This window comes from Xiphophorus hellerii, chromosome 24, assembly GCF_003331165.1.
Source record: "Xiphophorus hellerii strain 12219 chromosome 24, Xiphophorus_hellerii-4.1, whole genome shotgun sequence".
Classification (NCBI taxonomy): Eukaryota; Metazoa; Chordata; class Actinopteri; order Cyprinodontiformes; family Poeciliidae; genus Xiphophorus; species Xiphophorus hellerii.
In genome coordinates this window covers 980,340-1,005,438 of record NC_045695.1, presented here as the reverse complement: position 1 = coordinate 1,005,438, position 25,099 = coordinate 980,340, and the positions used below count along the sequence as shown (strand labels likewise).

General features: G+C 37.8%; 1 protein-coding gene across 2 annotated transcripts; it reads left to right on the top strand.

The window, feature by feature from the left end:
• Positions 1-1,401: 1,401 nt before the first annotated feature.
• gtf3c3 (general transcription factor IIIC, polypeptide 3) lies at positions 1,402-24,162 on the top strand. 2 transcript variants are annotated; one of them, XM_032556559.1, is made up of 19 exons: positions 1,403-1,655; positions 2,108-2,174; positions 3,315-3,622; positions 3,714-3,837; positions 3,913-4,104; positions 5,670-5,835; positions 5,908-6,055; positions 6,132-6,276; positions 11,057-11,157; positions 11,241-11,412; positions 13,091-13,293; positions 15,579-15,680; positions 18,704-18,836; positions 18,955-19,180; positions 19,261-19,315; positions 19,404-19,539; positions 21,739-21,863; positions 21,957-22,109; positions 22,635-24,162. In XM_032556559.1, exons 1-19 carry the CDS (start codon positions 1,563-1,565, stop codon positions 22,755-22,757), a joined length of 2,772 nt encoding a protein of 923 aa, XP_032412450.1. In that variant the 5' UTR covers positions 1,403-1,562; the 3' UTR covers positions 22,758-24,162. The 2 variants fall into 2 exon arrangements, with proteins under 2 accessions (XP_032412451.1, XP_032412450.1); XM_032556560.1 differs by lacking the exons at positions 11,057-11,157; positions 11,241-11,412 and having other exon boundaries at positions 1,402-1,655.
• Positions 24,163-25,099: the final 937 nt, after the last annotated feature.

The window sequence follows — 25,099 nt, the reverse complement described above, 5'->3', positions numbered from 1 at the left end:
AATAGATAGAACACAATATCAGCCATTAAGACTTTGTTGTGGAGCCATGAAAACTACTCCAGTTTCAGCTCTACAAGTTGAGATGGGCGAGATGCCACTGGAGCTCAGGAGAGAACAACTAGCCATAATTTATTGGACAAATATTAAAGGACATAATGAAGATCATCCTCCATATGTAACTCTGCAACCTTGTCAAGAAAAAGAAAAGAAACAAATTAATAGTTTTGGATGGATAATAATAAATAAAGTAAAAGATGTAGGAATAGATAACTTTTTGAATAGATAACTTTTTAATTAGTCCTGTGGTTGTTATTCCTGTTATTCCATCATGGATCTTTGGACAGGCTGAAGTTGATTTAAACTTACTGAGAAAAGGGAGACAGTTAGAAAAAAAGGAGGTGGAAAGTTATATAAAAAGAGAATATTCAGAGTATATACAAATATATACAGATGCTTCTAAAATGTTAAATGATAGAGTAGGTATATCATTTGTAATTCCAGATTTAAATATTATGAGAAATATAAGAATAACAGATAAATTGACAGTGTACACAGGTGAATTAATGGCTATTTTAATGGCTTTAGAGTGGATTGAGGAAACGAGAGAGAGGGAGGTTTTAATTTGTTCAGATTCAAGTAGTGCATTAATAAGTATTCTAGAGATAAATTCAGAATCAAGACAAGATATTATATTGGATATCAGTCACTCAATATTTAGGATTAAAAATGATGGTTCTCATGTTAAACTAGTTTGGATCCCTGCCCACATTGGTGTGGTAGGAAATTAGTTGGCTGATAGTTTTGCTAAGAGTGCTGCAAAAAAAGAATATTGTTGATTTAAATATTAAAATAAGTAAAAATGAGGTAAAGAATATTATTAAAATGTATATCAAGAAGAAATGGCAAAACCAGTGGGATAGAGGATTCAATGCTAGGTTTTATTATAGTATTCAAAAAGAAGTTGGGGAATTAAGGAAATATAATAGAATTAAAAAGAAGATGTTATATCTAGAATAAGATTTGTAAATACAGGATTAAATAGTACTCTTAAAATAATTAATAAGCATAGTACAGGTTGTTGTAACTATTGTGGAAAATTAGAAACAGTCCAACATATTTTTTTTAGAATGTAATGAATATGTTCAGGAAAGAGAGGTGTTACTTAGAGATTTAAGTAGGAATAAAAATAAATTAGATATTAGGGAATTGTTTCAGAGATGATCTGGGAATGTAGTTTTTAGCAGTATTTTTTGTTTTCTAAGAAGAACTGGCATTATGGGGTGATTATAATAGGTAAACGATCCATACTCCAATCTGGAAGGTGGCGGTAATGCACTTATAAGTTGTTTGCCAACCGCCATAAAAATAAAAAGAAGAAGAAGAAGAAGAAGAAGAAGAAGAAGAAGAAGAACTTCCTGATAAAACATGTCTATAGCCTCTGTGGTCCGCCATAACAGAAAAGAAGAAGAACAATGCCTGTAGCCTCTGTTCTACTCTATAGAGCTTCAGTCCAATACGAATGCAGGTGATCTGATAAAGCTCATCTTCGAGCCCGAGCGGATATGTCAGGGTTCAGCGCAGAACTAATCGACTATCTGGAAGGTAGAATAACCTTCGAAGAGTTTGACAGACGGAGAGACGAACGGAAAGCGGAGGTACACCTTATACAGCGCCAGTTTTAGATGCAAATGAACATCAAAAAGAAAAAGCATTTATTTTGGTCACTTACATTTATCACATAAAATAAATCTATTTCAACCGTTGGTCATTTTAATGCTTACTTTTGATAAAAAGTCAGAAAATTAGAATATTCTAAAGACCAATAAAACACCCGAATAAGGTAGATGGTTGCTGACTTAACAGCTGTCCAACATGGTTCAGTGCTTTGTCCAAGCATATCAATGGAAAGTTAAGTGGAAGAAGGACATGTGGTCTAATAACGTGCATTTGCTACCTACACCAGCAGTTTTGAGAGGCTTGTGTCACAAACTCCATTTAAGAGGTTGAACATGTCTTCCATGTCTCTGTTTGACTGCCCCTATCGCTGTGTCTCAGTCATCCCTGTCTTGGATCTCCCTCTAATCATGCTTTTCCCATTTTCTACCAGGACTCAGAGGAATTTACAGAAGATGAAAACAAACCTTCCACCTCAGCACAAACAAAAGCTACTATTGGTAAGATGGCTATCCTGATCACAACCATTATCTAAAACCAAACGTTCCCTCAGCTGCTCCAAATCCTGGTTTATTCCTGTTCAGTTTTTGCATTTTTACACATCAGAGAGAATGTCTTCCTGAACTTTGTTGCTTTGACTACAAATCATAGGGGAAAAGAAAGCACAACCTTGTGGAGTTCTGAAGTTTTATGTAGCTGACTTAATAGAATTATTCAATTATTTGCCTCTAATATTAAGAGAAAAAAGACAATGGCCAGGCTAATTAAACCCCCAAATTTTGTGTCTTAAATTGGAATTTCAAGGAAAATGAATCAAAAAATGGTTTTGTAGAAATTTGTGGGCATAATTAAAGGTAAAACCATTCCTTCAGTACCTGGTTTGGGCTGCTTTTGCATGAATTACTGCATCAATGCAGGGAGGCATGGAGGCGATCAACTTGTGGTTCAGGAAGCGACCATCTGCATTGTTGGGTCAGGTGTCTCATTTTCATTTTGACAATATTCCATAGATTCTGCTTTGCTTCACTCTGAAGTGTGTAGTTATTCCAGTTGCATGTGAATGTTTTACAACCACTCTTTTTCCTTCCACTCAATTTTCTATGAACATAATTGCATTAGTAAACTGCATACATCCAGCTTTTTTAGTGGCTTACCTTCCTTGAGGAGGGTGTGGGTTTCTCTGCTGGACAACTAAAAAGTCAAAAGTCTTTAGATGATGTAGGTCATAACATTTTGGATGCTTTTTCTTTAAAAGACTTTGTATCCCACTCTGTATGTCATAAAGCTATACAGTAAATATTACTTATTGAAATTAATTCCTGAACTAAAGGAATGAAACAAAATCTACAAATGGAGTCATCTTACTTAAAAAGGCTCATGAACGTTGAAGCCGTTAGCAGTTTTTTTTTTCATTTTAAGTGACAATGAAAAAACAAAAACACATTAGGTTTTTTGTTTTTCACTTATTACATCAAAATGAAAACTTGGATAACAAACCGGTTCATGCGTTCCTTTGGTTTAATAAACAAATAATAAAGTCTGTTTTTTGTGTTTTCATTTTTTGTTTCAAACCAAAAACAACTGAACTGCCTAAATGTACACAGACCTAAACATCCAGAGTTTTTCCTCTTTCCGTTTAGAGGATGGAGTCAGCCCAGGAGTACAGCAAGCCTTCGCTTCCATTCTGGGGGAAACGGCAGCAGTGGCATCTTCAGAAGAGGAGGACAGCTTGAGCTATGTTGATGACAAAGATGATAGGGATTTCAATGTGGAGGAAGAAGAGGAGGCGAAGGGAGTGACCAAAGAGAGGAAGAGGAGGCTGAGGCAAGGAGGCAAAAGAGGCCTGAAGAGCAAGTTAGAGGAGGAAGAGGAGGAGGAGGACATGACGGTGGGAGACGTGTTCAAGCTGGAGATGGAGCTGAACCGAGAAAACAGAAGGTTGATGAAGGTAAGACGGCGAACAAAGATCACCTTGCCTCCTTTTTTACTTACTGAAAGTAAGTAAATGTCTTACTTGTTTACTCACTATGTCTCTACAGGGGCGTCGTCATGGCAGCAAGCTGCCTCAGGCTCTAAGGGGGCTGATGGGAGAGGCCAACATCCGTTACGCTCGGGGGGAGAAAGAGGATGCCATCTTGATGTGCATGGAGATCATAAGACAATGTCAGCAGCTGTTCATTTAACTCCCTTCATACAAGTAGATGATCTGACTCCTCACATGTGTCATGTGTCCTTCAGCTCCTCTGGCCTATGAGCCATTCTCCACTCTGGCCATGATATATGAGGACAATGGAGATGTGGACAAAGCGCTGCAGTTTGGGCTCATCGCTGCCCACCTCAACCCTTCAGACTGTGAGGAGTGGATCCGACTGGCCGACATGTCTCTTGAGCAGGACAACGTCCGACAGGCCATCATCTGCTACACCAAAGGTGAGCTATCTCCGTCACTTCCTGTCCCTCACCTTTACCACTGTCTGATTTTCTCTTACATTTGATGTTCCATTTAGTTTTTTTCCACTTTTTTCTAAACGTTCCTCTTTTGTACAAAAAAGAGGAAGATCTGGTGCAGTTTCTGTGATAGTTGTAGTAGTTAGTAGTTTTGAATTGAGATTACGCTACATATTTACACCAGCCATTTTTCTTCCTGTCTGACATAAAATCAGTATTAACTTTTCTCGTTTTAGGTTGGTAATTACTTTCATTGGCTAGACTAAAATTCTTAATGTGTGTAATGGATGAGGACTGCCTGACTTGGGTCAAATAGTAAAGTATGTAAGTAAATGTTTATTTATAAATCGCTTTTCACAGACATGAAATCACAAAGCACTGTACTCTAAAAATCAACGTTAAATTACACAAAGAATAAAACAAGCATAAGAAGCACAATAAAACTGACAGAGAAGTCTTTTTGATGTGTAATTGGGTCAGGTTATCTCACAGACATATTTTCAGCTCTGCCCACTTATTTTCAACACCATCTGTTTTATGAAGTCCACCAGATCCTCCTGCACCATAACACCCCCACAACATGATAATGCCACCTCTGTACTTCACAGTTAGGATGATGTTGTCAGGCTTCCAAGAGTTCCTCTTTTTTCTATAAGTGATCATTATAGTCAAACACATGGATTTTAGTTTCATCAGACCACAGGATGTGCCTGAAGTCTGACAAGGAAGTGGTGTGTTTGGAGATATACTTGTGGATGTGTGTAATTACCTCAGATTTCTATGAAACTTGCTGCACGAATAGACAGAAATTGGTGGGAGGTCTTTGTTTTGATGCATTTATAGAACCTCACTGCAAAAACAACATTTTACAAGGTAGTTTTGAACTAATTTGTAGTGAAAATATCTTAGTACACTTGACTAAACTAACTTACAAGTAACTTGAGCAATAAAGCAGAGCTTGCTTTAAGTCAATAATTTCCTCAATGGGCAGTATTATACATATTTTCCAGGCACGTAGTACCATTTTATAGCACAATCAAGTAATTTTGTAACATTCACTTGTTATAAAAATGCTGGTTATATCAAATATGAGCTAAAAGAAAGTTCACATTGTAGTTTAAAACCTTGAAATTACTCTCTGTCTATTTAAAAACTCCTTGTCTTTCTGAAACTCCACCTTCAGGTAGTCATCACAACATTGCGCCTCTATTAACCCTTTAGAAGTCTACCCAAGCACTTAAAACAAGTATGTACTGTATATCTTAACTGAAAAGTTACTTATCAGTTAGTTTTGCCTTATCTCAAGAGTACTAAGATATTTGCATAAAAACTAGAGTAAAACTACTTAGTAATATTTTGTGTTTTTGCAGTGCTGCTGATCACTTATCAGAGGTAAGTAGGCCAATTCTAACTGGTGACATAAATAATGTCTAAACATCAGTGAGTCTGTCTGAAGCCTAATCACATTCTGGTCTAAGCCGTGCTACGTAGGAGACAGGCAATGTGTTTAAAGTCATAGTGACGTCCGATTGGCTTCTTTCCTGCAGCGATCAAGTATGATCCCACCAATGTCCGCTACCTGTGGGAACGCTCCAGCCTCCAGATGCGCTTGGGGGAGCACAAGCAGTGCATGGACGGCTACCGCAAGATCCTGTCTCTGCTGCCTCAGGAGGATGGGGAGCACTTCATGCAGTTGTCCAAAGACATGGCTAAGTAATGGAGTTTTTGGACTGAATACACATGCATCCAGTCAGATAGGCAGTATTTCATCTGTTTGTGTTGCAGAAATTACTATGAGAGCAATGACCTGCCCTCAGCACTGAGTGTGATAGAGGAAGGTCTGGCCCGACACCCTGGCTTGGTCAGCGATGACTTCCTCAACATGGCAGCTGAGCTCTACATTTGCAACCGCCAGTACAAGAAGACCCTGCAGGTTTAGATATATGTCTATGCAACAGAGTATCAGAGTAAAGTGTGTTCTATCTCTAAGGTGTGCGTATCTGCTCTAGGTTCTGGTCAAATTTGCAGACATTGTGTTGATTCGAGCAGAGTCCCCATCAGAAAGCTCAGCTCTGTCTTTGAAGGACATGGGGACAGAGGAGCAGCAGAAGGAAGGGGAAAAGGGCACAAAGTCAAACACTGTAGAGGACAACAGTGAGTTCATTACCCAACCTCTTTGTTTGTGTACAGTTAGTATGCATCTTTGTGGAAAAAATCTCATTGGCTCCTGCTTGGAAGTCGTCTTACAGATTTTTGCTGTTAATTAAGGCTTTTTAATTAACAACAAAATGAAGAAACCAAAATTAAGAAACTTTGCTCCTGCAGCTTTATAATTCTGCAATGTCCAAAGACAACAACTTAGACAGTATTTTCATTGGTGTTCTAATAGATTTTGTACATATTAGGGGTAAAACAAGTAATCATATAAATCATGATGAAATGATTATTGAAATAATCTAATTTACTAATCAACTAATTCTTAACTGGAGTATACAGACTCTAAAAAAGAGTCTGTATTTAGACTCTTTTTTTTAGTCTAAAAAAAGAGTCTAAATAGACTTTTCTCGACAGACTCTTTATATATATATGTATGTACGTACATATGTGTGTGTGTATAAGTATATATATATACAGTATATATATGTATATATATATACACATACACCGAAGACCTGGATGATGGCCCAAAAAAGGTTGTCAAACATTGATCTAAGTAATCAGCACAACCTTCCAGCCCGGCAACCACTTGGTTCATCAACCGCTGAAAAGTGGCAGGTGCATTCCTAAGATCAAAACTCATTACAGTATAAGAGTATAATCAGGATGGTGTGATAAAGGAAGACACCTCTTGGGCTCTAGCAGACAAAGGTACTTGATAGTAACCTTTGAGCAAATTGAATTTACTCACATACTTAGCCGTTCCAACATGATCAACACAGTCTTCCATCCGAGGAAGTGGATAGGAGTCAGGTTTTGTAATGCTGTTTAGTTTCCTGTAATCAGTACAGAATCTATAAATAACATCAGGTTTTTTAACCAACAAACATGGTGAGACCCAATTGGAACAAGATGGTTCAGCCAGGCCGTTCTCCAGCAAATACTGAACTTTTGACTTTTGAACTTTTTTGGAGTCATGATAGAAATGCTGACAGATGGGCTGTGCAATTTTCACATCAATGTCATGCTCATTTAAGTAAGTACGTGTTGATATCAGTGAACAACGCACGAAATCCAAAATGGACTGCTTCAGCTGCTCACTTCTTTCTGCAGACAAATGGGCTCAATAGTAGTCACAAGTTGGATAACATCTCAGAGTTCTTAAGTCTTGGCTGGAGTCTGCACATGCTCATCTAATCTTGCTGTGCAGCTCAAGTCCACTTTTTCTGAAGAGGCAGCTGCCTTCATGTGTTTTTCTTCCAGAGTTCGACTGAAATAGGGCTTCAGTAAGTTACAATGGCAAAGCTGAGTTGGTTGTTTAGGGTCTGGGGAAAAAAACTGTAATCTTGTGCTGACACCTGTTTCAACAGAATATGGACCATAAAACTTTGCCTGAATATACAACCTTGAATAAGAAGTAAGGCAAGCATATTATCTTGAAACACTCCTGAGTGAAACACTCTACTTTCAGACTTCTGGTAAAACCATTGTTTCATTTTTCTTTGAGCCTTTTTAAGATTCTCAGAAGCTAGTTTACCAGCCAGGAAAACTCTGTGATGAAAACCGTTAATATAGTCAATCAAGTTTGATGGGGGATCAGAACTCTCCAAATTAGTTTTTAGAACAGCAAGAGGACCACACACTAGTGTCGCAGTATGCTCACAACAATGCCTTCAGGGTTTGGTGAAAACTCACCAGGGCCCCCTGGGTTTGAGCATGACAAGCACTGCTTTGTCGATGGACTACACCAAGTGGTTTCAAAATCTCAGTAAACATGCGTGAAGTGAAATTGATAAAATTGAAGTGCCTATCTGAATTGACTTTGGAATCCCAAACACTGAAATGAAATTAGACAAAGCTTTGACCACCGACTTTGTTGTAAGTTTTGATTAGGTTTTCCAGTTAAGTGTGACAGGTTTTCACAAAATAAGCAAAAAATTTGTTCAGACGCGGCCAATAAAAATGATGTAAAAATCTATTATAAGTTTAATTGACACCTGGATGCCTGGACAATACTCTATGAGCAGTTTTTAAGTCAAGGTTTCTGGACTTAACTGGAACTACAACTTGGTAAACTGGACCAACAACAACCCCATCACTATAAGACAACCTTTTACGTACCAACAGGTTGTCTTGCAGAAAATACCCACATGAGACTTTTGTATCCTGTTCAGCAGTACTTGATCAAACAGAGCGGCTAAGTTTGTGTTTTCCTGCTAGACAGAAATCATCTCACTGAGTGATAAAGGAACAGGAAGAGTTGGCAGACAGGCAGTCTTCTTAAGAATAGTACCAGGCTTACCAGACTCAACCTCCTTATCAACCAAAGAGCGGGTAATGGCATGAGTTACTGCACAAGATGAAAATGCTTTAGTAAAGTCTCGAGCACACACGTCTGACACAGAAACGGATGGAGAAGCTTGGACCACTGGAGGAGTTGCAACATCTCACCACACACATCCACCTGCCAGATTGTTTCCTAGAATGAGAGAAACGCCTTCCACAGGAAAAGAAGGATGAACAGCTGTAGTTACTTCTCCTTGTACCAGTTCTGATTGCAAGTAGATCTTATGCAGAGGCACAGAGAAAGTTTCCAAACCAATACCTCTAATTAAGACACTGCGACCAGTATCAAAAATGGAGAAAATGGCAAAACAGATTCCAACATGAAAGACTCGGATGCTCCGCTGTCACAGAATCTTCACAGCCACTTTATCTGAATTGCCACTCAAAGAAACAAACCCATGTGTGATGAAAGGAGCATAGTCTTGTCCGACATCCTTCTCAAAACTCTGGGGATCTGTGGCATTCAATTCTGAAAAAGACTTAAACTCAACAGGTGCAGCTAAAACAGTTGGTCTTACACTCTCAACTTTAGCTGGAGGTGTAGACTCCACGGAATGCAACTGCGAAACAATGGCTAAAACCACAGGTTTTTGAAAATCTTGTTTACCACTACCTGATTTAGTTTTGGTATTCAGAGGACACTCATTTTTTCAGTGTCCCTTCTGGCGACAATAATTACAAGAAGTACGGTAATTATTGTCACTATAGTCTGCTTTAGATTTCAAAGTAGGATCCTATCTAGTTTTACTGGGAAACCATTCCTGGTGGGAATACGTCCCTCACAGCTTTCTGGGTTACAACATACTCATCTGCTAAGACAGCAGCTTTAGCAACAGATTTTCTTTTTGATTCATTAACATATGTGGCAACTCAATCTGGAATAATGTTCTTGAACTGTTCCAACACCATTTTGAGTCACAAAGGGACTCAAAATTATTCACTTCTCCTGATAACGAGCTATAAAACTGTGTGTTTAGTTCTCTGACCAGATGAATAGACCAGATCTTTTCAGCCTTCATGCAGTTCCTAAATTGTTGCCTATAATGTTCAGGAACCAGTTCATAAGCCTTCAAAACAGCTTCTTTAACAGATTTATACACTTGTCTTTCAGCTGAAGTTAATGAAACATAAGCTTCTTGGGCCTTACCGACCAGCACACTTTGCAACAGGATAGAGCAATCTAGACCACTCCAGTCATTTCCCTCTGCCAAATCCTCAAATAAAGAGAAAAACACATCAGATCTTGATTATTAAACTTAGGTAACAGCTTCAACATGTTAACCAAGTTATGTCCAGAAAACCCATCACCACCTTTGGACAGATTAAAAGGTCCACCACTTAACTTGCCCTCAGACCTCAACGTCAGATGCTCTGCTTCCAGATATAATTTCTGTACCTCCAACTCATGTGCTATCCTCTTTTCCTCTTGCTCACAATCCAGTCGTTTTTCCTGTAAAGCTATTTTTGTCTCTCTTCAAGCTCATGTTCTAGCTGCAATTTTTCCAACTCAAACTGCATTTCAAACTCAGTTCTCTCAAACTGAAATTTTAATTAAGAGGCTTGAGAAACTGTTGGACACAACAATTCATCGTCCAACTTTGAGGCAGTAGTTAAAGAATCTGAACCAAGGGAAGTTGCATCTGTCCCATCAACATCTGAAAGAGAAACAATAAAGACATTCAATTTTAAAAGTCTGTCCTTAAAGAAGCTCGTTAGCTGTGGTAACTTTAGTCCTTTTGCAGCTTCAAAATCAATTTTAAAGTGTTCTGCTACTTGACAAATCAGCTCCTTTTTTAAGCTTTTCCAGCAGTTCTAAAGTTGGGAAAGCCAAAAAAGAGTCCACAGTATCCATTTTCAAAAACAAACAACAAAAAAGAACAAACCAACTTCCAGTACAAACTGGTCAGAAAATACCAATTTTTTTAACCAACAACAATAAGGAAGTGCATGACTGGTACAAACAAACGGCAAATCTCCATTTTCCAACAGCTAACTGTCTAAAGAATCCTGCAAGAAGATAGGGCAGAGACCTACTGCAGCCGTAACTAAATATATGTATGTAAATTAGCTATTTTTATCATACTTAATGGAGTAGGTTGATGTAAATCAACATGCTGGTGATACCCCCTATGCTACTTAAGGTAACCTTAGCATTTGGACTAATGCATACTGAATGCATTTAGTCCTCGTTAAGCAGCGCAGCAATGATTCGGATCAGATCAGAATGCTGGGTTCCAACCCACATGCATACTTTGGCATGCCCCTTTTAAATTTTTTCAGAAACTTTCAACTTTTTTCTCCCCTTTCCTATGTTCGCTATCAGCTGCTTTAGCTATGAAACGAAATGAAAGAAAAATAAATCTTTCACAGGTAAGAGGATTGGTAACCAGTATAAGTAGTATTTGTAATTATGTGTCTGATGTTCCTGCAGATGAAATTCTGGATGTTCAGGTTCCGGACAGTGTCCCAGTTGATCTCAGGGCCAAGCTCATTGTCTGCCTCATACAGCTAAACGTTTTCACACCATCTGAGGTAAAGACAAGTCATCACTTTGTACCAGTCCACAGCTTAGAAACCATAAGCCCAACTTTAGTACAGGTTGGTTGTTTCTGCAGGGCTTAGTGTCGACTTTGATGGAGCAGAGTCCGGAGGAGATTGGGGACCTGTACCTGGACGTGGCTGAAGCTTACTTGGAGCAGGGACGCTACACGTCTGCTCTGCCTTTGCTATCGGCCCTCGTCGTCTCTGAGAAGTACGACCTAGCTGTGGTCTGGCTGCGGCACGCAGGTGGGAGCTGAGTCACTGACAGACATCTCAAAATGTCCTTCTGACATAGACATGGGGTATAGATTTTTTTTATAATCCAGATCAGTATAGGTGAGGGCCAAGGTAATAAGAGTATGGTAAAAAAAAAAATGTTGTAGATCTCTTTCCTGTTTCGGTGTCTAAATGTTCTGTTTCTCTCTTTTTTTTAATAGGCCAGTCACAATAACAAAGTTTGCTGGACGATAAATTGTCCCACAAGTTATTGCAATAAACAATCATATTGTTATTTTAAGACTCTTTTCGAATAATATGAGAGCAATGGCAGCAACGCAAGTACAGCCTGTTGAAGACCAATAAATTTTCTAACAAGTATTTTCACATCTGAACTGGAAAACATTTTGAATGCCTGAAAAAAATCAACTAAATACCCAAGACAACGAATTAAATGAAAGCTTTTTTCATCCAGCCTTTGGTAGAAAGAGCTATACAAGAAAAACAATCATCCAAATTGTCCATTTCCTCTTAATATTAGTCAATATCAAGTCATTATTAATAACATAATCACTTCCTTCTTATAGGTAAATGGAATTAACATAAATATGCATGTACATGATTCACTTAACTGGTTATCTTAACCCAATACAATGACAATAATTCAAATAGAGTACTCCTTATTTTCAGTAATATAGAACTAAATGTTAAATATTTCACCATCGGAGAATGGCGAAATATTCTCCAATGGTGAATATCGGAAATATTATTCCGAGATTATATCGGAAATCATCAAACATTTTTTGATTATTTCATCAAATAATGTTGAACAAATTAACTAAATAGTCATGAACAAAAATATAGCATCAGCCTTAATATACCATGCTAATGTTAGCATTAGCATTCTCCAAACAATGAGACAAACACTCACCAGTTAACTTCTTCCAATTTTTAAGCCTAAGAAAACCCATTCTTTTGAAGATTTGAGGCATCTAGAAACTGCAAGGTGCACCATTAGGCACATAATAATCACAAATGGAAAGCAAATGATTTAAAGCTCACCTGCAGCACCCAACCCTAAACTTCCTTGTCCACCATATGTTCTCGGAGAAAAAAAAAAACAATTGGCCCCACCCTACTTTTAAAAACTCAAATTCCACAAAATCTTGCAGGTTTTCATACTTAGTCCTAGAATAGTGGGCAGGATTAAAAGCTGCAAAGGGAGACTTAACCTCAATTAGTAAAAATATCTGGGTTTCCCCCAAATATCCTTACTTTCTTCCTTCCTTCTTTATGTCATTCCTTCTTTTCATTTTTCCTGCTTTTTATTTGTGTCTCCTTTCTTCTGTCCCCGCATCCTGCCTCCATGCTTTCATTGTTATTTTCCTTCTTTCAAGTCCAGAAAAGTCTGAAATTTTCATATAAAATTAGTTGGAAGCCTGTTTTTTATGCACTGTATTTGTTCAGTGTTTTCTTTGCAGGAGGAGGACATTTGCAGCATTTCTACTGACCGTATAATTGTGCAATTTGACATTGCACTAAAAAAACAAATCACATCTTATTCATGTGTGGTTTTATTTGCTTTTCTTAATTACAAAATTGTATTTTTGTTTTCTGATATTGCCGGAATATTGATCAGTTTTGAGCTCATTTGTAATGGAAACGCAGCTCGTCTATTTTCAATTGATGTCCCCTGCTTGTGTCGCAGAGTGTCTTAAGGCTCTGGGCCACATGAAGGAGGCAGCAGAGAGCTACACCAAGGTGGTGGAGATGGCCCCGCTGCACCTGGAGGCCCGGCTGTCTCTCGCCACGGTGCAGCAGCAGCTGGGGCGGATGGACTGTGCTCTGAAAGCGTTGGAGTCCATGTACGATAGTGACACGCTGGCCCAGGATTCGTCCGCTGCACAGAAGGTCAGCCTGTGTTCTTTGGATGTCTTTTTTATGTCTGCTGAATTAGGGATGTTTTTGTTGGGGGACAATCTAAGACAGTCTTTTTCAAACTGTGGTCCCCGGACCACTGGTGCTTCCGGATGCCCCCTAGTGGTCTGCAACATACTGCATGTAAAGATCTGTTTATTTGCCGTGACGTGAACTCAAAGTGCAACGCATAAAGTTAGCTTACCAAAGGATTTTGATTAAACATAGCAATGACTAATAACTGGCTTAGAACCAGATTACTCAAAAGAAAAACTGAAGATACCTGTGGAAAGAAAACAACACCAGGACTACTTATGTGATCAGAGGAAGTCAAGTCATACATGCTGAGAGGATTGATTCATTTATGTTATTCTTGAGCGATTTGGGTTTTTTTGAATGGCTCGATGCTGTGAACGGTAGGACTCCAGTATCAGTTAGTGAGAACTGCTCTTTGTTTTTTATAACTTTGCTTGCTTATAATGTTGTGCTCGCACATCAACAGCTGTTGTTGTTTTTATTTAATTAAAAATGATTATATTAACTTAATTAAATGCAATGGTGCAGAAGAGGATTTTTGTTTTTGGCAAAGCAACTCAATTCTATATTCCTTTTATTGTGCTTCTAAATTACATATAGCCCTAAAAATGTTAATGCACACAACGTGTGGTAATAAAGAGCAACTTCTTTATTAATTTCTATACATTTGACGTCATTGGGGAGATTAAAATCCACACTTACAGATTCTGTAAATAACTAAAAATGCCCCGAGTAGACTTGTTCATGATTTTGTTGTGGCCTGTTATATTTACCAAAGAAAACAACAAGTGCGTCGAAAGGTTAATATTTTTCATTTCATGTTTTATACATTAAGATGTTGTTATTGTGGGGCATTTTCAAGTTAGGGGGTCTGTGAGTGTTTGTTTGTTAAAAGGGTTAATGGTTCTTAGCCTGAAAAAGTTTGAGAAACACTGATCTAAGGCATCCCATTTGCAGCCCTCAAAGTTTTCTTTTCCCAGCTCGGGGTTGAAGGTTGATGCATTAAAAAAATTTTACAGTGAAATTTTCACTTTCAAAAGAGATACAGACAATACAAAGTCTAAAACTGGAAGGTACAACTTAAAGCATTGATTACTTAGTCAACCATGTTTTTCTGCTTTTAATCCAATTCAGAGTGAAGAGGACCACAAATATCTAGTGACTTTTACTCATTGCAGACTTTGGTAGTAATAACCATGACTAAATAAAACAGAAATTGTTATCCTGTCTTCATTTTTGAAAATTGTTGTGCGGCACCATCTTTCGCTTCAATACAACACCCAAGTTTGTTTACCAGTTGTGGGACCAGACCAAAACACCTCCTAGTCATTACCTTGAGAAATAATTAGATTTGGTTAAGTGTGAAATAGACTTTAATGCCAAAAATTATCAAACGTTACAAATCACACAAATGGAACAGTCCAGGATGGAGGAGCTGTTGACATTCACAGCCAAGCACTGGGATCCACTCACCACACCTTAAGAGTGACACCAAGTAAATCAAAGATTGTGGCGCGAGGTCTGCTTTCATCCTCTCCTCATCCCACAGCCTCCCTAAGGGGTTTGACCTGCCTTAATTAGGCATGCAGCAGTGTACATGTGAGCAGATAAGAGAAAGAGGAAGGACACAGAATCATATATCCATAACAAATTGAACAGAAAATTTCCAGATGAAGACAATAGAAAAAATTGAGTTTCGAAACGTGGTTTTTAGGGGGCTTTTTTATTTGATTTCCTTTTAAACAAGGAGAACCAACAGATGTTAGGTTTTAGATCTGAAATGATATACAGCTCAATTTTTCTACAGAAATCACTTTATTAAAAGTGGTTTTTTTTATTGAGGTAAAATAAATTAAATAAAAAATAATTTTATTTGGTGGCTCTCTATTGCCTTCAACTTAATAGTTTTGGCCCACATTGCAAAATGTTTTGCGATAAGAATGATGACTAAACACAAAATTGAGGCTGCAAACTGTAAGGTAAGGTAGGGCTATTTTATTTTTATAGTACATTATCAGCAACAAGGCAATTCAAAGTGCTTTACATGAATTAAAAGGAAATACAAACAAATTAACAAACCAAAGGAAAGAGCAAAAGAAGAAAAAGAATCTAATAATTTTGATCCAAAGTATATAAACTAGATACTGTAAATCAGCTCATGTATTTTTTTTTTTCCCTTAAAGTTCTAGAAATGGAAAATATTTAATTGCCATCCAGGCTAATTGTGTGTGTTGTAATTGTAGGAATTGAAGCTGCTGCTGCATCGCTCCACACTGCTAAAGACGCAGGGTAAAATGGAGGATTATCTGGACGCTATGATCACCATGATCTCCATGCTTCTCAAGGTAACTCTTGTCTAAGCCTGTCGCAATAAGTAAATCTATTAATCGCATGATAAATTAGAAGGAGCTTGATAATTTCCATTCTGATAATATTTTTTGAAGGGCACTTTTGTTTACAGAGATATCACCTATTTTATTGATTGTTTCAGTTATGTGTGGTGCAGAGGTTGCGCTAGACTTTTTTGTTCATCAGTTTAACTGACAGGCTGAAACATACAGCGCCTTGCGAAAGTATTCATCCTCCTTGAACTTTTCAATCTTTTGCTGCTTTTCAGGCTTCAAACATAAAGATCTAAAATGTTATTATTTTGTGAAAAATCAACAACAAGTGGGACACAATTGTGAGGTAGAACAAAATTTATTGGATATTTTAAACTTTTTTAACAATTAAAAAAATGCAAAGTGGGGCATGCAATATCATTTGGCCCCCTTGCGTTAATATTTTGTAGCCCACCTTTTGCTGCGATTACAGCTACAAGTCGCTTGGTTTTGTCTCTATCAGTTTTGCACATAAAGAGACTGAACTTCTTGCCCATTCTTTCTTGTAAACTAGCTGGAGCTCAGTGAGGTTGGATGGAGCGCTCTTGTGAACAGCAGTTTTCAGCTCTTTCCACAGATTCTCGATTGGATTCAAGTCTGGACTTTGACTTGGCCATTCTAACACCTGGATATGTTTACATTCCATTGTAGGTTTTGCTTTATGTTTGGGATCCTTGTCTTGTTGGAAGATAAATCTCCTTCCCTGTCTCAGGTCTTTTGCAGACTGCAACAGGTTTTCTTCCAGCATGGTTCTGTATTCGGCTCCATTTATCTTTCCATCAATTTTAACCATCTTCCCTGTCCCTGCTGAAAAAAAGCAGGCCCAAACCATGATGCTGCCACCACCATGTTTGACAGTGGGCATGGTGTGTTCAGGGTGATGAGCTGTGTTGCTTTTATGTCAAACGTATCGTTTTGGATTGTGACCAAAAAGTTTGATTTTGGTTTCATCTGACCAGAGCTCCTTCTTCCATGTTTGCTGTGTCTCCCAGGTGGCTTGTGGCAAACTTTAAACAAGACTTTTTATGGTTCTCTTTGAGAAATGGCTTTCTGCTTTCCACTCAGAGATCCTCACTGAACGTCTTTAGTGAGTTTGCTGCACTGAAAGTAAAGGAGCTGAATTGCATGCCCCACTTTGCAGTTTTTTATTTGTTCAAAAAGTTTAAAATATCTAATAAATTTCATTCCACCTCACGATTGTGTCCAACTTGTTGATTTTTCACAAAATAATACAAATTTTAGATCTTTATGTTTGAAGCCTGAAAAGCGGTAAAGGGTTGAAAAGTTCAAGGGGGCCGAATACTTTCGTGTTCAGTCAAATAAAATTTTTCATCTTTTTTTTTTTTTTTTTACCCCTCCAGGGGGTCTTTTGTGGGCTCTAGTGTCCCTTATATGACAGTGGGCTGACAGGAAACAGGGAAGGAGAGGGGGGAAGACATGCGGCAAATGTCGTCGGGTCCGGGAGTCGAACTCGCGACGGCCGTGTCGAGGACTGAAGTCCTCCAAATACGGGTCGCGCTAACCCCTACGCCACCACGTCACACCCCAAATAAAATTTTTATCTGTCAATTTATATATTTTGTCTGTTGCATTTATTTTTTGCAGTTTAATTAATATTCAGCAAGTAGAACAGACAATCCAGAACCCATCTTATATTAATCAAACAGATGGACATATCTAACTTTTTCTCCGCAGTGATTAAAAACCACTGAGCAAGCAATGGAATGAATCAACACCACTTAAGTTATGAGCACTTCACCTGATGGGGTCTGATCGTTCAGCCTTCCAACTTCCTCCTGGCCCGAATCTAGAGGAGAAATCCGGACTAAAGTTTAGATCGGACCTATAAAATCCAACCTGACCAGTCCATAGACATCATGTCTGAACCTCATCCAGCCAGACTGATTAATTTTTATTAGACGCTTGAGCCTGAAGTAAACCCGACATGTTATTTTAATTAAGATTTTACTGCTTCGCTTTTAAACCACCATTTGAATAAGCAGTGTAACTTCTCCCAGCTTTTGTTTAATATCTTCCAGCTGCATTTTGTCTTCTGTAACGCAGAATAAGCCAAGTGCAAATTTGATTGATTGAATGGATTTTATTTCTGTAGCTTGAACAGAGCAAGGTGGAACCGTGTGTGCATTTACTTGTTCAGCACACTGCACTTGTTGCAGTCTAATTAACTCATTACATTTCTTTAACAAGGTTAACTGTCTACTCCTCAATTTAAATAATCAACAGATTAACACAACATAGCTTTCTCTTTAGATTTCTCTGTTGTGGATGTATTGAAGGCTTGTACCACTTCAGCCAAAGTTTGGAATGCGCTTTTTAACCATTCATGCTCCAAAGCATCTTGCCTATTAGCAGACTGTTGGCTCCCCTTCAGCAAGATGCATTTACTTCAGTGTCCATGTCAGAGATGAGATTCAGAAGGGATGTTTTATATTGACTGATTTATTTACCTCTGCAATGTGCAAAGAATTGAAAGTGTCCCACATCTCCACCAATAGTCAGGGGTGTGAATTGTAACTTGTCAAAATGATGGACGAGCTTAAGTTTTTTCCGTCTATTTAAGAAAAATACCAATCAAATATGGAAAATATTTACTGTATTTGACCATATTTACCATATATACTCTGCGACCTCTCGTGTGGCATTTATTTTCATTTTATTTATTGATTTTGGTTGTCATTTTATTTTGAATATTAAAAATGACTTCCAGTTCCAGTGCTGTGTGTTCCTTACAAACACTTTATTAGTCTTTGAGAGGGCAAACTTGTATTATTGTGCCATTATTAATATATTACCTAAAAATAGTCTCAAAACATTATAGGTTGCTGTAATAATTACTGGGACAATTTATTGTCCAGTAAAATTTACTGTGGCAGGCCTCTGGTGTTCTAATCACATCTTCAAAGGAGAAATCCTCTCACTCCCTGCATTTGCAGCATGTCAAATAACATGTGATGGTGTGTTTCCAGGTTGCTATGCAACGGGCCAAGGTGTGTGTTCGTTCTGTAACTCTAGCAGGACAGAACCACCTGAAACTTGTGAAGATTGAAGACATGCTGCCAGAAATCGCCGACCATGAAAGTGCCTATCTGGACAACATGTGTATGTAGAGTATCAAACATAGACAGATAAAATGGAATACTTTGATTCTTCCACATTTTTTCCCAGGTCCTTAGGCAGGTTGTCCTAAAACACCATCTAATCTAATCTTTGTGCACAGGTAAAACCAGCGTTTTATCCAAAGAGGACTGGTGGCAGCTGTTGCTGAGCTGCCTGCTGGGGTTGTGTGACCTGCAGCGTTACGAGGAGGTAGATCTCCTCGTGGAGTCGGCCATGGAGTTCTACTCCTTCTATGACAACAAGCCCAGGAGGAAGGAGCTGGAGTTCTTTGGCCTCTCTGCCACCGTCCTAAACCAAAACTACTATAAGGCATACAACTACATCAGGTGCGGATGGAGAAATAAAAGCAGCGTATGCTATATGGTTACTGTTTTGTTTTTATTGATTTTAGTTTTTTCCTCATCAGATTAATGCTTATAGAAAATGTAGATCTACCTCAGTTTTGGAACATTTTTCATCAGGTATCTTTCCTTATCTCTGTTTTCACATATTAGATAATATGCCAGGTACATGTTGCAATGTATTACCTGATTGTTTCTTTCTCATTAGCTGACAATATCGTCCCAGCACCAGCGCCACCACCGCTTCTGTCTACGGCTGCTGTTAAAGCATCCTGACAACCATGCACTGTGTGTTCTCTGCGGACACAACGCCATGGTGTCTGGAAGCTTCAAGCATGCTCTGGGTACGTCAGGCTAGGATACATTATCGTTATCTAGGAGTTGCTTACATGGTAAATTTGCAAATGGTGCTACCTTATTTCATGAATAACTACATCTTGAGGTTGAAATGGGAGCAAATAAAAGGTCCCTGTATTTTATTCCCTCCTAAAAGTGTATTTAAGAAAGAATATTAACACAATGTAGCGTGACGTCAGGTCCGCAAGATCCCACCTCCTCCATTGTCCGTACTGGAAGGCAAAAAAGTGCTCACCGATGATGACTACCATTGGTTTTAGCTGTTGAGTTGTCAACATAACACACTAAATCTTAAATGCATTCCTGATGTATAAAAGAAAATGGGACACAGTTGCCAACTCTGACAACTAGATAACAAGGTAACATGTAGATGTGCTTACAATTTGGTGTGGTTCACTTAAAACAGATCATCAGTAGAGCAGGTGTTTAAATTAATTAACCCTAATCAACCAACACTGTGGTAGCTAAGCCATGGCTGTGGTACTACAGTGGTATCTAATCTACAGCGATCACTCAATCGCAAAATAAACATCAAGCCTGAAAACATAAAAGTGTTATGGACTGAATGTTCTGTTTGTGTGTCTTTTGGTGTTGAATCCTTATACATTAGTTGCGTTGTCAGTTGCTCTGGTAAGTTTGTGCCTGCATACAGACTCGTTGCAGACACAGAGAGCGAGAAGAAAGGAGTAGTTTTGAGTTATACGTACATGTTTTTTTCTGCATTATTTTTCCTTTGCTGTGACGCACTGCACTAAATTAATAATACATAAATCTTCAGGTTTCATTTTGTTAATGGAATTGTTCTACCACAGTTGAGCGGTTATGGATGGCAAGCAAAAGGCTTTTTCTCCTGCAGCATTGTGCACATGTGCAAAATTTCCAGATGTAAATAACGTGCAACAACATGTCTATAACATGTATTAGCCGTGTTAGTAAGAATGAACTAGTATCTGACACATCAGATTCATTAATCCTGCTAGGATATTGATGCACTTAACAATAAATATGATACTGTAATTATTCCATTTTAAGCTAGATAGCGTGCGCAAGACTGGAACAGTGCATAACATCATGTTGAGCATCTACAAGTTCTAGTTGGGCGAAACTTCAATTTTATCCCAACCGATTTCTTGTCTGAGTTCCTGTAAGGACTTGGGGAAAGGTGAATCCATCACTGTGATGGATTCACAGATATTTTCATAACCTGGATATAATTAAAAGTTTTAAACATCAATCAGTTTTGACCGAAAATATTCCTCTACTAGAAAGCTTAAGATAAAGAGTGGCTTTATTTTTCGACACCAAAGTGAGTCCGAGCATCCGTCAAAATGTAACAAAAGAAATTAAATGCTTTCCTAGAAGAACATTCAACTTATGTACTGGCCCAGCCAAGGTTCAGAAGTAAATCTGATGAAAAATCTTTGTTGTCACTTGAAAAAGACTGTGGACAACTTCTGTCCACACAGTCAGAGATTTGGAGAACTTTGACATTCTTGTTTACTCTCTACACTGCACCTCACTCATACAATGAGTGAGAAGAAAAGCGGACAAGAAAGTAGACGATATGAACAGAAATTAACTTCCTTAGTACAAATACAAAAAACTCTTTCCTATGTTACAAAATTCAACATTTTACAAGTTTTAATCTTATTTTTTTAATTATTATTATAAAGGCCTATCTATATTTGTAAGAGAGTAGATATATTTGATCAATTTTCACTATAAAATAAAGCAGCTTGTATCATGTTGAATTAAATGTGAAAAAAAGATACAAAATTTCAAGATTACAATTTTAAATTAGCTCTTGCAACAAACAGAATTTCTAAACTACAGCAAATGCAGAATACAGACAGATCCAGTGGGAAAATATATAGATTTTGATCAGTGCAGACTTGACTTTGACTTGAACCAAAAGATTTGAGTCTAGACTTGAATTTGGAAAAAAATGTTTTATAGACATCTCTGACTACTGTTTTTTAAATTTCTCTAATGGATTTGTTATTTAAACATAATACATATCTTGTTGAATTTGGAACATGCTTTTAAATTATTTGTTGTCTCAATCTTTTTACCCAGAAACCTGACATTTTAGCAGGTACATGAAGACAGTATGTTTAGGTTAAAATGCAAATGAAGTTACTCCATTGTAATATGCTGAAAGTGTTTCATATGTTTGTGTTTTTCAGGACAGTACGTTCAGGCTTTAAAGACCCACCCGGAAAACCCACTGCACAGCCTTTATGTGGGTCTCACTTTTTTCCACATGGCATCCCAGAAGTATGTAGCCAAACGTCATGCTTTAGTACTGCAGGTACATGTCGTTCCATTTCATTTTGCTCTGGTTGTTTCGCTTACATTTCCTGCAGCTGATTGGGTTTTTTAGAATGTGTCTTGGTGTTTTTAGGGATTTTCCTTCTTGTGGCGATACGTGGAGCTGCGTGGAGCGTGTCAGGAGAGCATGTACAATCTGGGCCGAGCACTGCACCAGATGGGCCTTACACACTTGGCCATACATTATTACCAAAAGGCGCTGTTGCTACCTGCATGGAAACTGGATGTAGGTGAACTATACAGCTGGTCATTTTGAATGAAGCCGTATTACGAGAATAAAGTCAAACTAATACGAGAAAGTCATGGTATTACGAGAATAGTCAAAAAATTATAACGATATTCTGGTGATATTACAACTTTATTCTTGTAATATTATGACTTCATTCTCGGAATAATAGAGTCATTATCAAACAAAAAAAGTCATAATATTGCGAGAAAAAAGTAAAAAAATTAGAATAAAGTTGTATTATGAAAATAGAGTCATATTATGACCTTATTCTGGTAATATTAAAACTATTCTCAAAATATTCACTTTATCCTCATAATATTACAACTTTATTCTCATAGTACGACTTTATTCTTTCGTTATTGCAAGTTTATTCTCTTTAGTTTATTTTTGTAATTTTATGATGATCTTGTAATTAAATTTTTTTATTTTATTTTTTTCTTAGTATGGCTACTCTGTCGTATAATTGAAAGTTAAAAATGATGGTCTGATTGTTTCCATCTAAATATCTCTTTCCTCTCTCAGGGAATTTCAGGAGATCAGGTTGATTTGAGGAGAGAGATTGCTTTTAACTTATCACTCATCTATCAGGCCAGTGGGAACACGGAGATGGCGCGGCAGCTCATCAGAACTCATTGCACTATATGATGCGGTGCTATTTCTATAAAGCACTTTCAAATGTGGGGATTTCTGATTTTACCTGCAGTGAAAATGTTGAGACAACTTGTATTAACAACAGTTTTATTTTAATTATAAAACAACAGTACAGAGTTCCAATATTGTAAATAAAATAAATGTAATTTGTACTTTGTCATTCCCATGGCTACTTTAGAATGTTCTCTTGTCATTGATTGGGACCATTGTTTCAGAATGGTCAACATTTGGTTTGTCATCTCTCATGTTGATGCAGATAGCATGTAAAAGAAAATTTTACTGTTCAATTTTCACAAATGTAGGGCCTTGATGCAACACAGTGTCTGCATTGTGGTACACTAGTCAACACATTGTTTTTAAAGGTTTTATTGGCTTTAGTGACCTTTATTTGATAGTGAATTGACAGGATAATGAGAGAATGGGAATGGGAAGAGGTGGGTCAAAGGTCACCAGGCCAAGAATCGAACGTGCAACAACCGGGTCGAGGACTAAGGCCTCCTTATGTGTGTTGTGTTTAACCCCTGCCACTACAGCACCCCACACAATTTTTTTTAATGAATTTTTCATATGTCACATTACAGACACAAATGGTTTGTCTGCTGTACCACCTCAAAGATGTGTCCTGATACTATTTGAAGTCATCAAGAAAATCGTCACAGTTTGCAGTTTTCAAAATATTGATAGAGGGATTAATGCCAGGCTTCTAGATAAAAACCAGTTGCTATCAATGCGAATCTTTCAGTGTGTAGTGATTCAGGTTTTTAGAGTCATGATTCAATTCAGAATATATTTTTGATTCGATATGTATTTTTAATTCAGAAAACAATGTTTCCATTCAAGCCTTCTAGAGATTCTGTTTAAATTATGTGACTGGTGAGATGAAAAGACTGTGAACATTTATTTTTAAAACAATTCTATTAGGTTTCATACTGCATCAAACTCCCATAAGCTTATAATTATGCAAAATTAGGTTTGAGCAAAATTAATTCTGTAACTAAGGCTGCTTTCACACTGCAGCCTGAAGTGACCTAATTCCAATTTTTTTTTTCACTTAATGCGACCTGTATCTGATCTTTTCATGACATTATGGCGGTTGGCAAAACATTGAGCATGGCGTTCAATGTTTTAGCTTCCTGGTTTTTTCTTAAAGGGGAGGTAATATGTGATTTTTAAGGCACATTGTGCCATTTTATAGCTCAATCAAGTAACTATTACCTTCAGTTATAAAAAATATTATATATAATATACAAATGTGCCTTCAAAAAAATTGTACATTGTAATTTCATGTCTTAAAGGGATCCAAGATTATTTGAACATGTTGGCCTAAATATGTTGTAATTTTTCTACTAACTAAAAGTGTACTGTTTGTGACACGCCAAAACTAAATTATTTCAAAAGATTTGTATCTTTTGTCATATTTTTCACCCATGGAGGTCGCCATTTTTTCACCTGCTGGATTGATTAAGCGTTTTGGTCCATTCTGTTCTGGAATCCACAGAGTAAACACAGGAGGGTCAAGTTTACCTGAGTTGTTTATCATATTGCGTTTGACTGCTGTCATTTTAGATAATGCCACACTGTCACTGTTAGCTATAATTAAATAAATTAACAAACAGTGAGGTGAATCTGAATGGCTTCCCACACAGCGCCTAAACCCTGCTACTGCCGGAGCGAAAAACGGTGAGAGAAACATCAGATTCACAGCACTGGAAGCTCTTTGAAATGCTGATGGCACTCTGAGGCAGCGCCGGACGAAGACCAGACCAGACACAGAGCTATAGAAATACGAACAGGCCGGATCACAGTCCGACCAGAGATAAGTGTCATTCATTCTTTCATTTACTTAGTTGAAGGTTGCAGCAGCAGCAAAACATCAGATCCTATAGCCAACTGTCCTCTTCCTCCGTTTGGTCCGCTTCAGCTTCACCTCTGGTGATTTCTACATTCCAAATATACATGAAATGCAGACAAATAGACGAAACACAGGGGGCTGCTGTACACGATGCTCAGCATGTAGCTTTACAGACTAACAGGAAAATTAGTTTACCACCATTTCGGTCAAAACAAATAGGTGGTATGTACAGACCAGACCTGGAGGATGTGTTTCTGGGGTTTCTCTGCTGACGTAAACACAAAAGCTATAAGTTGCTTCCTCACAGGAAATAATACACTTTTTAACTCGCCTAGTCCAGTTCAGCAATACCAACCTCCTAAATGCAAAACGGAAAAAAATTTTAAGTAGCTTCTCTTAAATAGAAAATCCCTTTAGACACTGTTTTTTTTTTCTCTTACACTGTGCAGCATAATTTGTGACCCGTTGAAGTCCGCGCCCCTCA

What these genes read in the sequence shown, in the direction of transcription:
- gtf3c3 (XM_032556559.1), top strand. Translation starts at nt 1,563, where the DNA reads ATGTCAGGGTTCAGCGCAGAACTAATCGACTATCTGGAAGGTAGAATA. An exon ending in TTTGGAACATTTTTCATCAG is followed by an intron (nt 19,316 to 19,403) that starts GTATCTTTCCTT and finishes CTTTCTCATTAG; the next exon opens with CTGACAATATCGTCCCAGCA. An exon ending in AAGCTTCAAGCATGCTCTGG is followed by an intron (nt 19,540 to 21,738) that starts GTACGTCAGGCT and finishes TGTGTTTTTCAG; the next exon opens with GACAGTACGTTCAGGCTTTA.